A 12,806-nucleotide genomic window follows, 5' to 3' on the forward strand; every position below is an offset into this window, starting at 1 on the left:
TGGCAGTGTTAAAATTCATTTTTGGATCACTTGTTTTGGATAATTCATAATTTGTTTTGCAATCATTTAGACCTAAAATTGTCCTCTCACTAAAGTTTCTGACCTGTGTTTGCAGGCCTCACATCAAGGACATCTTCCAGGGCATATCAGCCAAGGTGGGCTCAGAGCCATGCTGTGACTGGGTAGGTAGTATACAGTTAGTGAAAACGCTTCATCCCTAGACATCATACTTTATATTAAACTCTTATTGGAGTTTAGTCCCTGTAAATTACTTGAGGATTAATTAATGCAGGCTTGTCACTTTGCTCATGAAAAACGGATTGTTGACATTTGCACTGATAAAAAAAGATTATCAAGATGCAAGCTTGATATTCTCAATTATAGGATTGTCAAAATGCATGTTTATTGTTGAGATTTGAGCTTGTTATTTTCACTTGTAATTTAGGATTTTTTAGAGGCAGGCATGTTGTTTTCACTTGTAGGAGATGCAGTTAAACAGTGTTAAACTGTTCAGTAAAACTGAAATGGAATTTGTGAGAGTATGAAGATTCATTTGATGAAAGTTGTCTTGTTTTGGGGTAGATTGTCAGACGAACTTAAGATTACAACTTCAACAGAAATAACATACCATGTATCTCTTTTTATTCATTGCAGTGCTTGAGGTGGGTTTGTTTTGATGTTGTTCAGCTTAAGCTCCAGACTGTGCCTCGTTTGTTATAGTGTTGAGTTGTTTCTTCTGTATACAGGCGGTGGGGTATCAGTGTTAAATGTAAGGTGGGTACAGTGTGTGAAGCCCATTTCTGATGCACCCCTGTGATATTGCTGGAATTTTGCTAAAATCAGAGTAAAACCATACTCATTCACTCACCCACTCACAGGTGGGCCCTGATGGAGCAGGTCACTTCGTCAAGATGGTGCACAACGGGATCGAGTACGGCGACATGCAGCTCATCTGTGAGGCCTACCACCTCATGAAATCAGGGCTCGGTCTGACACACCAGGAAATGGCAAATGTATGATCTCGTTTCAAGGTGCAATTAAATGAAATGATCAGCCTAAAATCAGGGGTGAAAGAGTATGCTCTTACCACGGTATGGTATCACAATGCAGATCTTTGACAAGATTCAAACTGTATAGTGTCAGATAACATGGAAAAAACATAACCATTGCCTTTTATTCTGAATAAACAAAACAAAATATAGTCATTTTATGACATAGATAGAAAAGAAGTTACAAAAGCTGAAATAAAGTTTACCAGACCAAAGGCAAAATGCAGCAGTTCTACTAATGTTGCATTATACTGTTTCACACCTACATGATGTAAGGAGACACATCATTTTATCAGTCTTAAAGTCTGAAGTTGATGATAGATCTGAATTCTGGTACAGGCTAAATTCCCACCTTGTTAAAGAGGAGGCTTATTGTCACGTTTCTTTCAAGTTCCTCATTGCCACCAGATTCAAATGGTGGCCTGTAAACTACTGAGACAATCTTGTGTTTTATAAATTTATAGACTTGACACATGTTAATTTGAATCCTGCAAGGGAAGTAATATGTGCATTATTATTATAGATGTGAATTATGCCGCTATCAATGAGTTAACAATGCAGATGATGAATCTTGGCTTACAGCATTGTAGTCTTTGAAGAAATTCCTGCATGACCTTATCTTACCCCCTTGAACAAAAGCAGAGGTCAACACATGTGACTTCTCAGGGTGCACACATGTTCACACACACATACACACATACACACATGTTTGCACTCGTTGCAATGAGCAGGGTATAAGACATATATGTTGAAGACAACTTGCATTGAACCTGTGCATTTATCACTCTAATCTGAATTAGTAGGTAGAATAATAACTCTATTTAGCAGGGATGGTAATCTGTTTTATTTGAACTCAAATCAGCTGGTCTTGGGATCCGTCTAAATGCAGAGAGAAAATATTTAGGGTGCTGAGGTCCCGCTTATCAACGTCAAGTACTCACATACTAACATTCACTTTAACCTGTCGCCATCCCTGATTTAGAGATAAACAGTATTTCCTGTTACCAATCACTGACTGAATATTTGCAGGTATTTGATGAGTGGAACAAAGGCGAGCTTGAATCCTTCTTGATTGAGATCACGAGAGACATCATGAAGTTCAAGGATGCAAAGGGAGATTATCTTGTTGAGAAAATCAGAGACTCTGCTGGCCAGGTAAGTAACAGTGGTGAATGAAAAGGATGAGATGGAAATGTTTTTCCACTCTTCCTCTCACCCCGAAAATGCAGGTTATAACAGGTATTTTACAAGAGATGTACCCGTGACGGTCCGGGTTAGAATATAGGCCGTCAGTAACCTATACTTGTTGTAAGAGGTGACTAACGGGGATCGGGTGGTAAGACTTGCTTCACACCTGTCATCAGTTCCCAGTTGCAGGGATGGCAATTTTCAAATCTGTGAATTTAAATGCAAATCAATTGATCTTGAGATTCGTCAAAGTCCAAGGATAAAATAGTTAGGGAAAGATTGAAGGCCCACTTATCAACATCAAGTACTCACATCCGTGTCTCTTGGGCTATCAAATTGCAGAATTTCACGTCTCATAAAATCAGTTATAAAATCGGAAACAAACCCATGCTTCCAGTTTCCTAACTGCTTTCTAAGCTAACATTCGATTTGATAACTTTAATCAATGCATCCAATAAGAATCACTGTTTTAGAAATTCATCAGTAATTGCGACGAAATATGTTGACAATTTTGACCCGGGATTAAAAATCGTAAATCAGTGATATCAATAAAGAAGTGAGAGATAAATTCATTTGGGAATGGCTTGACAAAAGTAACTGCCAAAGTAAGAATCAGAAAAAAAAAATCTTTGAGGAGATATCACAAAGTTTGGTGTCCTTTGAAAAACAGGGATGGCATTTTTTCATGGAAATCTGTAGATTTTAATGCAAATGAATCGATCCTAAACCCTGCACTCAGACCCCCAGCTGATTTTCCTTTGAAACCACTTTCACCTTTTGCCATCCCTGCAGTTGACCAGGTTGACGCTTGTGCTATTGATCTCTGGATTGTCTAGTTAAGACTTGATTGTTTTCAGACTGCCACCATATAGCTGGAATATTACTTTATGAGATGTAAAACTAAACTCACTCACTCAATCACTAAGCAAAAGACGACTGTTGTGATCAGGTGGTGTCTCACAGACTGGGCTTCATACATCATTGTTGGTTGATGCTCATGGTGTTGATCACTGGATTGTTCTGGCCAGACCACCACCATGCACCTTCAATTGGCTTAATCCATTGTTGACCCTGGAATGGTGTGCGAGTGAAGTACAGTTGACACAAATTAGTGTTGGAGTCAGATTCTTTACTGGGATCAACTGAACTTCCTTTCACCCCATAGTAACGTGAAATCTTGTGATCTAACTGAAATACTGTTGAAATTACCTATATGCTGAGCATATACAATACATGTATTTGATGTGATAAATGCCCATTTCCAAGAACAACCCCTTCACCAACTTATAAGCCCTTACTGCTAAAACAGATGATGTTCCTGCCTTAGAGTGAACTTACCACTAAAGTGATTCTAACCAGCGCACCTAGGCATATAGACTTAGTGTTGGCGATAGGGCCTAGATTTTCAAAGCTCTCTTAGCACTCAGATAGTCAGAAGTCCATGTTAATGTATAGCACTTAGCTCTGAGAGAGCTTAAAACATCTTGGCAGAGGTTTTTCTGTACAGTGACACCCAGTCTGTGTTTTCTAATGGTAACTCTGTTTGTATGTTGTATATTGTAAGTACTGGGACAACGTATGTCATGATTTAGTTTCATTTATTTTATTATAAGGTCTTTATAATGTTCAATGTTGTTCATTTCAGAAAGGCACAGGAAAGTGGACTGCTATTTCATCCCTGGAGTATGGAGTTCCTGTCACACTTATAGGTAGGGGAATATTTTCAGCTAACTTCTTCCCAGTGTATAGCTTCTGGCAGGTTTCAACTGTATCCACACTTTATGTCACTTTCATGCGTTCAGGAAGTTAGTAGCCAAGTGGTTATAGCGTTCACTTGTTACGCCGAAGACTTGATCCCATACAAAGGTACAATATAGGAAGCCCATTTTGCCATGATATTGCTGGAATATTGCTAAAAGCGGCACAAAACCCAACTCACTCACTCACTCAGGAACCTGGAAGGGACATGAGTGGTCCATTGGTGGAAGATGATGCCGTTCCCTGTGCAGAATCGTTTACTTATGGCAAACCAGAAATTTCTTTTTGTGGTTCAAATCCAGGTACACTCCAGTTTCATTTGTAAGTTTGTGAACATCATACTCATGTTTGTCTGTTACTTACACTTGCATTCCAACTTAAGGCTAGACCAATATTATTTCTTTTTTACGGATCTGCCGGTCATATTTTTCCAAGAAAAGGAAAAAAATAAAAATTGATTTTCCCTGCTCAGAAAATAAAATCCTAATGTTTTTTATTGGCTAAAAATGTAAACTCACAAGAAAAAGTTTTTAGATTGAGCAAACCTTTTGTTTTCCAGGCGAAGCTGTGTTTGCACGGTGTCTGTCATCATTACAAGCGGAGCGAGTAGAGGCCAGCAAACAGATCTCTGGGCCTAAAGTTAGCAAGTACAGCGGGGACAAGAAGGCATTCATTGAGGCGATCCGACAGGTAAAATAGCCTGAAGTGGCAGGCAAGCAAGCACTGTTGTTACAGATGCAGCAGCATTCAAAATATGTGCAGGCCTGACCATCAAGCTTAAAATTTAGACATTTCCCTGGTATTTTAGGTGGACTGGTAACTTTCGTTCAGGGCTGGCAAGTTTTACATCTAAGCAGGACAGTGGAAGGGACTGGAAATTTGGGGAGTTTCGTACCTTTGATACAAGTCGGTTAAAATGTCTTAAAACTGTACCAAAGGCATATAGAGAATATCCTTAAGAATATCCTTATTGTATCGCTGATTGCTTCATGAAAAGGGGCATTGGGGTACCCAAATGGTTATTATTATTGCTTGTCATAGTAAAGACCTGGGTTCGATTCCTCAAATGGTTGCAGTGTGTGAAGTCCATTTCTGGTGTCCCCTGGGGTGACATTGTTCAAACTGTGGTAAAAGTGACCTTAACTAAACTCAGTCAGTCAGTCAGTGCATCATGAGAAAGTTGTAGGTAAACATTATGCCAAACTGCCCCGAAGGTGAGAAGATATTCAGTTTCAAGAATGTCCTTGTGTCATTGCCAATTTTCTTATGAAAGCTTTACTGTTTGAATGTTACCAGTGTTACTGATTAACGGTTCTTTTTTACAATGGATCTTTCGATGAATCAGTGGATGATCAATTATGAATGAAGACAGACCAGTCATAATTTAGGACTGGTTTCTATGGAATACCCTTTGTGAAGATAACTAAACTTAAAATATAAACAATTCCCATTTTTAATTTTGGAATGTTTTGACACAAATGACAAGAACTGATGCAGTGGCAACAAACCCTTTACTCTATTTATGTTTTATGTTTAATACATGTCACAGTTAACTAAAATTGTCTTTCCAAGGCACTGTATGCCAGCAAGATCGTGTCCTACGCCCAGGGATTCATGTTGATGCGGGAAACAGCCAAGGAACTGAACTGGAAACTCAACTTCGGTGCAGTCGCACTTATGTGGAGAGGAGGCTGTATTATCAGAAGGTATTGTGTCCACACTGAACCTTGTTTCGTTTTCAGTCCATCCTAGCAAGTGTATAAGATTGAGAGTAGCATCAGTGAAGGGAAGGTGGATGTCTAATAGGGGGAGGGGGGAAGAGAATATTATCTGGTCTGCTCAGTCATTTTCTGTCTGTACATACCCGTGAAGATCCTGGTAAGAATTGATTTTCTGCAACCTATGCTTGTCATAGCAGGCAACCAATGGGATTGGGTGGTCAGTCTTGTTGACTGGATTGATACGTCATCAGCTTCCGATCCGACTGTTTCCAGACTATCGCCATATAGCTGGAATATTGTTGAATGCAATGTTTGTTCACTCACTCACTCACTCACTCACTCACTCACTCACTCACTCACTCACTCACTCACTCACTCACTCACTCACTCACTCAGCAGGCAGTCAGATATTCTGTATAAATTGTTAAACAGCATAACTGCTGACTTTCTGTTTTCATTGTCTTCTGTGAATGATGAAGGCTTGATTTGATGAATCAGTGTCACATGACACCATGAAAGATTTGTCACTGTTAAAATCTGTTTATTTGTCACTGATAAACCCTGCATTTTTTGTCACCCCATGTTTATTTTTTACTGTTAAACCCTTTGTTTTTTGGTCACTGTTAAACTTTGCATTTTTTGCTACTGTTAAACCCCATGTGTATTTGTTACCGTTAAACCCTGTATGTGACTGTTTAATCCCAAGTCTTTGTCACTGATAAATCCCACGTTTAATTGTCACAGTTAAACCCTATGTTTCAGCGTGTTCCTGGGGAACATCAAGTCGGCATTTGACAAGAATCCAGATCTGAGAAATCTCCTTTTGGATGACTTCTTCAAGAAGGCAATTCAGAAATGTCAGGTCAGTGACACATATTCCCTTTAGAAACTGCTTCACCATAAAGAGACTTAGTGTGTGAAATTAGGGTTGTCGATACTTTTGTAGTGAATCAGCTGTTGCAAATATTATAAATCTGAAATGATTTGTCATTGTTGAAAAATGGAAGCTTAGATCATCGTAGCACAGAGATCTGTATGGAATGAAAACATTATTTTAAATTTCATCTTGGTGGGTTAGTAAAGTGGTTAAGGCATCCACTCATCAACCTGAAAACCTAGGTTTGTCGGTTCTGTCTGTTTGTAGTGACTTTAAGTCCCATGTTGTGTCCCAGGGAGCCTACATATGACTGAACATATGATTAAAATATGATTGAACAAGGATTAAGGTATAACTGAACTATGACTGTGCTGTGTGAAGCTCATTTTTAGTGCCCCTGCTGTGATATTGGCTGAATATTGCTGAAAGGGGCATGAAATCGTACTCACTCACTGATTGTGCTGTTAGACTTGACTTTAATTGAACCGTGACTGAATTGCTGAATAGGAAGCCTGGAGACAAGTGGTGTCACAAGCAGTGTTGTTGGGAATCCCGACACCAGCGTTCAGTTCAGCTCTAGCGTTCTTCGATGGGTACCGCAGTGCAAGACTGCCAGCCAACCTCATCCAGGTACAGTAATGACAACTTCACAGCATTATAATGATCTCCCGTTTTGGGTGCAGGATCAGAATAGTTTTCCAGAATTAAGTGTTAGTTGTAAGATCTGACTGAAGAGGATAACTTGGTAAGACATGGTTATTTTTCGGATTTTGTGTTATCATGCCCAGTAGACCTCATCTGTGTATTTAGTTTACACCTTGAATATTGCTAACCTGTGAAGATCTGGTTGGAATTTATCTTCAGTATCCCATGCTTATCATAAGAGGCAACCAGTGGATCAGATGTTTAGACTTGCTGACTTGGTTGACACATGTTATCACATCCCAGTTGTATAGATCAAAGCTCATGGTGTTGGTCACTGGATTGTCTGTTCCAGACTAAGTTATTTACAGATCACTGCCATATACCGATAGCTGGTATATTGCAGAGTGCGGCATAAAACTACTCACCCACTCAAATATTGCTGACTGTGGTATTTCATTGTTTCATTTTGTAATGATATTTGCCAAATAATTCCTTGTAAGGCTACTAGCAAGACAACCTTTCAGTTGTAAGTGCCATATATTTGGGGATAAAGTGTTCCTTTGATAGATGTTGGGCCACTGGGCCTAGATTTTCAAGGCACTCTAGTGCTAAGAGAATCGTAAGTTGATGTTAATGGCACTTACGACTATCTTAGCGCTAAGATGAGCCTTGAAAATCTAGGCCCTAGTCATATGTCTTGTGAAAAGATAGAGGCGGGGTCTATGCAAGTAATGATTGCTGTTTACTGTCACTTTTTTTATTTAAAAAAAATTTTTTTTTGAAGAGCATTTGGACTAATTTAAGGATGGGTCCAGTGTATTGAAGGGGCAGTATGTTGTGTCAGAGTTGTATTTCTAGGGCAAGAGAGTTTCAATATCATCTTGACCCAGTTTTGTTGCCCAGTTCTTAACACCTTACCTGTGCTCATAGGTTTCAACAGACTGATTAACGTCTGAGATCAAACTGATCTAATTTATCAACAATTGAAACAAATCTTATCTTGATATTTATTAATTAAATTGTAAAAATCAATCTCTTACAGGCACAGAGAGATTATTTCGGAGCACACACATATGAACTTCTGGACAATCCTGGCAAATTCGTTCACACCAACTGGACAGGACATGGAGGGAGCGTCTCATCATCCACATACGATGCTTAATGTCACAAAACCATAAACTGCTCAGCATCCTCAACTCTGTCATGCTATTCTGTAGAGTATTTACCTGATAAAGAACAATTGGTTATATTTTCAGATAACATACTCCTTGAGGCTTATTACAAAATGGCCTCAGGTGCCAAAAACATAGACGAGACTGATTTTAGAGTGACTAACACTAAAGTTAAGACCTGATGTGTATTGTATTTATTTATGAATTTTGGTTATTTTGTCTTAAGTTTTCATTTAAAGAATTTGGTTTTGACTGAAAGTTTGGGGATTTGAAAGCAAATACCGATACAGTGATCTTCATGAGTGGGAAAATGTGTTCGTAATTCTTCATGTGAAGCTTGTTTTTTGCTGCAATTTACCAGTAGATTTACACTATCAAACTGACATCTAGACATTGTTATGTTTATTTAATCTACCCTTGTTTCATGCTTGTATGTTATTGTTATCCATTTTGTGTAAACAGGAACTGTTCAGGAGGACAATATAATATATACAAAAGTTTGTTTGTATCTGTCTTGGTGTAGTATGAATTATGTATCACATTATGACCACTATATAGTGTAGCTCCATTTTCTCAAGATATATACCCGGGACTAAATCTCCACCATAGATTGTTTTGGAAGTAATGTCATCATTCCTCAGAACTTACCACTTGATTATGAGCTTGAAATCAGCAACTACCGTCTGTTTGCAGTGAAAACGTACCAATGAATTTCATTTAAACCAAAAAGTAAACATGCATTCGTTTCACTGTTCCAACTACTGCTGCAAAATTTTGAGGATTTGCAATCTTAGTTTCACTGATTGTTTTAGTTCTTTGTGTAAAGTGAAATTCATCAGTACGTTCTGACTGCAAACAGACTATAATCAAAACGAGTTCAGAACTTAACAGGGTGAACTATACTGTCAACAAATAACTCGCAAAAGAACTGTGACATGATAAGGGGCAGTTAGTGTTTGTAGTGTATCATTCAAATCAAAAGCAATACTGGTATTCATTCAGGGTATTATTGAGGGATGTCACGATACATAGTTTCATGAATCACTATGTATCACGGTACCCGTCACGATCCGATACATATCGTGATACCTATTTTCGTGACATTATTGTGCAAATTTAGTAAAATATTGGATATTAATATTTCATATATGATCAACATTCTTGATTCTCAGAGATTAAACGTTTCTAGTTTCTTATCATTGTGCATGAAAAATAATCAATTATAACCGTCATAACATAAGAAAAACGTGACACAATAGCAAAATGTAAACGATACATAAACATATTTCAACTAATGCTTTCAAAACTAAATATGAGTAGTTTTGAATGTATTAATAATTGTATCAGCTAAGAAAAAGTATCAACATATCGTGGCATCTTTATTATTAATCATTTCAGAATGAGTGCATAGTTCCAAGGATTGACCATAAGCACAACTTGTGCTCTGATGACATTACAACTGTTTACCAAATTAACTATATCTGTTTAAATATTTGGAATGTGCCTTTCCCAGTTGTGTAGACTTATAGATTATATGTTTGTGTTTCTGTTAAGGAAAGTGCTTCCTTGAAAATTTAGGTTTGAGGTCAGTGTTGTGTGTTACATGTATTAGTAAGCTGCATAGATGTCGGGGTTCTTTGTTGGTGTGTGGCTTCACCTTAGATGGATCAAAAGAGAATGTTTTTAGTGAAACTGAAATTCGGAAGGCTGAATATTTTTAACATGTATTGATTGCTTGTTTTGTTAGGGACATGTAGTAGTGAACCATACACAGCTGCCATTTTGACGTGAGAAAAATTGCATAAAATTATTACATTTGTGTACATTCGTATTTTGAAGGAAAAAGAATTTTTTGTGCTGAAGCTTGCAAGGTAAATTGACAGCTGTTATTTTCGGTTCTTGTTTAAAGGCACTATATCACACCTCCCTTCTCTAAAAATATATCATACATTTCTCTCAATGATATGAACTATCAGCCCTCAGGGAATCTGCCATATCATTTATTCCACCCCAGTGATGTGTTTAGATTACAGTATTAAATTAATAAGTTTGAATGAATTATGCAATGTTGCATTAAATTGACTCCCTCGCCCCTACTGGCTGAACATTAGTTCAAGTTCACTGAGTCCACTCCTTGGAGCACTCTGTATGAATATTCTCTAACTTGTTTAGAGACTGAATTCAGTTCTAGACAAAAACATACATGCAACCTGCAACTTCTGATTGAAATCAGTTTGGCAAACAACACAATGTGCAGCAGTTTTTACATTCCATACATGGCAAGTGCTCTCTAATAGGAAGCTGCTCGGTTTCAGGCAAGTTGTAAATGATAACAAGTCTTTTATTTCATCAGTTGGAAGCTGAAGTGAATGCATATACCCCATCAGATATAATAAAGGCTGAAATATTGTCGAAAATGTGTGAAATTGTGCCTTTAATCATGTCCGGTGTGTGTCCTTATATATGAATATGTACACTTTCTCATTGTTAATGTAATATATTATTTCAAAAAGCTTTTCAGTAACATCTGTCCTTTATATATTTTGTTCTGCATAATGAATTAGTGAAAGTATGATTTCACAGCATTGCTTTTTATTTTTCTACAGTGATAATTGTAGATATCGGCAAAATAAAGAAATTTATTGTTACTTGGTTTTTGTTGTTCTGCTTTGATGGCTGCATTACACTATTTGTCTTGTACACTCTACATGTGTGGGCATGTTGCCAATACTCAATAGGGATTGTTCATAATTTATGGCTTAGGGTGGTGATGATTTTTATGAAGAAGCATCTGAATGACACGCCCGAACATTTCCTATTTACTTGGAACAGACCTTGGATTTTTGCTAATTAGTGTGGGATGATATTGTAATTCAAAGTACACTTTTTAAATACTGATGTTGAAGTTAGATTTAGCTTAATTATAAACGATATCTGATGTAAAATAGAACATTTTTATTTGTGAAACTATTATGGATGTAGCTACTATCACTATCGGATGTATTACTATCACTATAAAAACAAGCTGATAGGAGGGGTCATCTCAAAAGCAAAACCACGTGGAGCTGTTAGTGTTGACACTACTACTGTAAGTGCTCATATTTTTGTGTTCACCCCTCCAATGTCGAACTCGCCAATGTAAGTATCGGTATTTTAGTGTTCACCTTGCCAGTGGAAGAACCCGTGTTTCAGTGTCCACCCTCTCAATGTTAGTACTAGTATTTTAGTGTTCACCCCTCCAACGTCAGCGCCCGTATTTTAAAAGTTCACCTCGCCAATGTAATTACCGGTATTTTAGTTTTCAACTAACTAGTGTAAGTACTACACACAATGCACCCATAGTGAAATCGAACCCGGGTCTTCGTTCGGCGCGAGAGGCGAATGCTTTATCTGCAAGGCTACCCCCACGTCCGTCCCCCCCCGTCCGTTAAAAGTTTTGAAAACAAATAATATAGGAAGAAGGTGATCGACGGCTGACATTAGCCTTCTTGACATCTTGACATCTTTGCAGTTTGTCGTGAATTCGAATGTATCAACAGTTGGACGAATTAACCCAATGGCATGTGTTGATGAATAGCTTTAAAATATCCCCGAAAGAGCATGCCATCAAACGTCTAAAGCGGCCCTCACATGTTGTCAACTCAATTTCGAGAGTGTGAAATTCCAACAACTCGCCACCAACACTCAGCACTCGGTCTGTAAATAATTGAGTCTGGATCAGACAATCCAGTGATCAACAGTATGAACATCGTTCTACGCAGCACTTGAGATGCGATGACATGTATCAACTACGTCAGCAAGTCTGACCTCCGAAGATCAATTCAAATTGTTATATATTATACCTTTATAGTCGTGTTAATGTTTGAATAGCAACGAATGTGTATGTAAATCGGATTATAATATGCCATCTGCTGCCTGAATAGCAAGAAATGTACATGCAAGTCGATAATTTATATACTCGCTGCTGCCTAAATAGCAAGAAATGTACATGCAAGGCGATAATAAATATACTTGCTGCTGCCTGAATAGCAGTCAATGTACATGCGTGTCAGACTTGTTCAACACTAGCTAGTATTGTTAGAAGCGTAGTTGCTATGCACAGTTATCATTGCCCAAAGTTCCTGCTTACAACTAAACTATCCGTTTACGAATAAGTCTGATAGTCCTACCTAACGTTTCACAAACTATATGCCAAATATTAATGTGGTTTGAGGTTTGTCAACTTTGATAACTGAAATAAAAACAGTTTCTTATGTATGTATGTTTTCTGAGCTCACGTTACAGGCAAACTGTACCTGACCTGAACGACATCAATACATATTGGGAGAGATATGTGTCCTTTTGTGAAAATATTTGCACGATCTGTTGTTTTTCATTATAACAGTTATTGTCTGGC

General features: G+C 37.9%; 1 protein-coding gene across 1 annotated transcript in view; it reads left to right on the forward strand.

Annotated features, from left to right (window-relative positions):
* LOC137267898 (6-phosphogluconate dehydrogenase, decarboxylating-like) overlaps window positions 1-11,058 on the forward strand; it is a 44,681-nt gene extending 33,623 nt beyond the window's left edge. Inside the window, exons 6-14 of the mRNA XM_067802342.1 lie at window positions 116-182; window positions 879-1,013; window positions 2,079-2,204; window positions 3,883-3,946; window positions 4,555-4,685; window positions 5,568-5,701; window positions 6,479-6,578; window positions 7,101-7,223; window positions 8,281-11,058. Coding sequence (XP_067658443.1) covers window positions 116-182; window positions 879-1,013; window positions 2,079-2,204; window positions 3,883-3,946; window positions 4,555-4,685; window positions 5,568-5,701; window positions 6,479-6,578; window positions 7,101-7,223; window positions 8,281-8,400 — 1,000 coding nt within the window. The 3' untranslated portion in view covers window positions 8,401-11,058. The remainder of the gene's footprint in view (window positions 1-115; window positions 183-878; window positions 1,014-2,078; window positions 2,205-3,882; window positions 3,947-4,554; window positions 4,686-5,567; window positions 5,702-6,478; window positions 6,579-7,100; window positions 7,224-8,280) is intronic.
* The last annotated feature ends 1,748 nt before the right edge of the window (window positions 11,059-12,806 follow it).

Source organism: Haliotis asinina, chromosome 16 (assembly GCF_037392515.1).
Source record: "Haliotis asinina isolate JCU_RB_2024 chromosome 16, JCU_Hal_asi_v2, whole genome shotgun sequence".
NCBI classification, from domain to species: Eukaryota; Metazoa; Mollusca; class Gastropoda; order Lepetellida; family Haliotidae; genus Haliotis; species Haliotis asinina.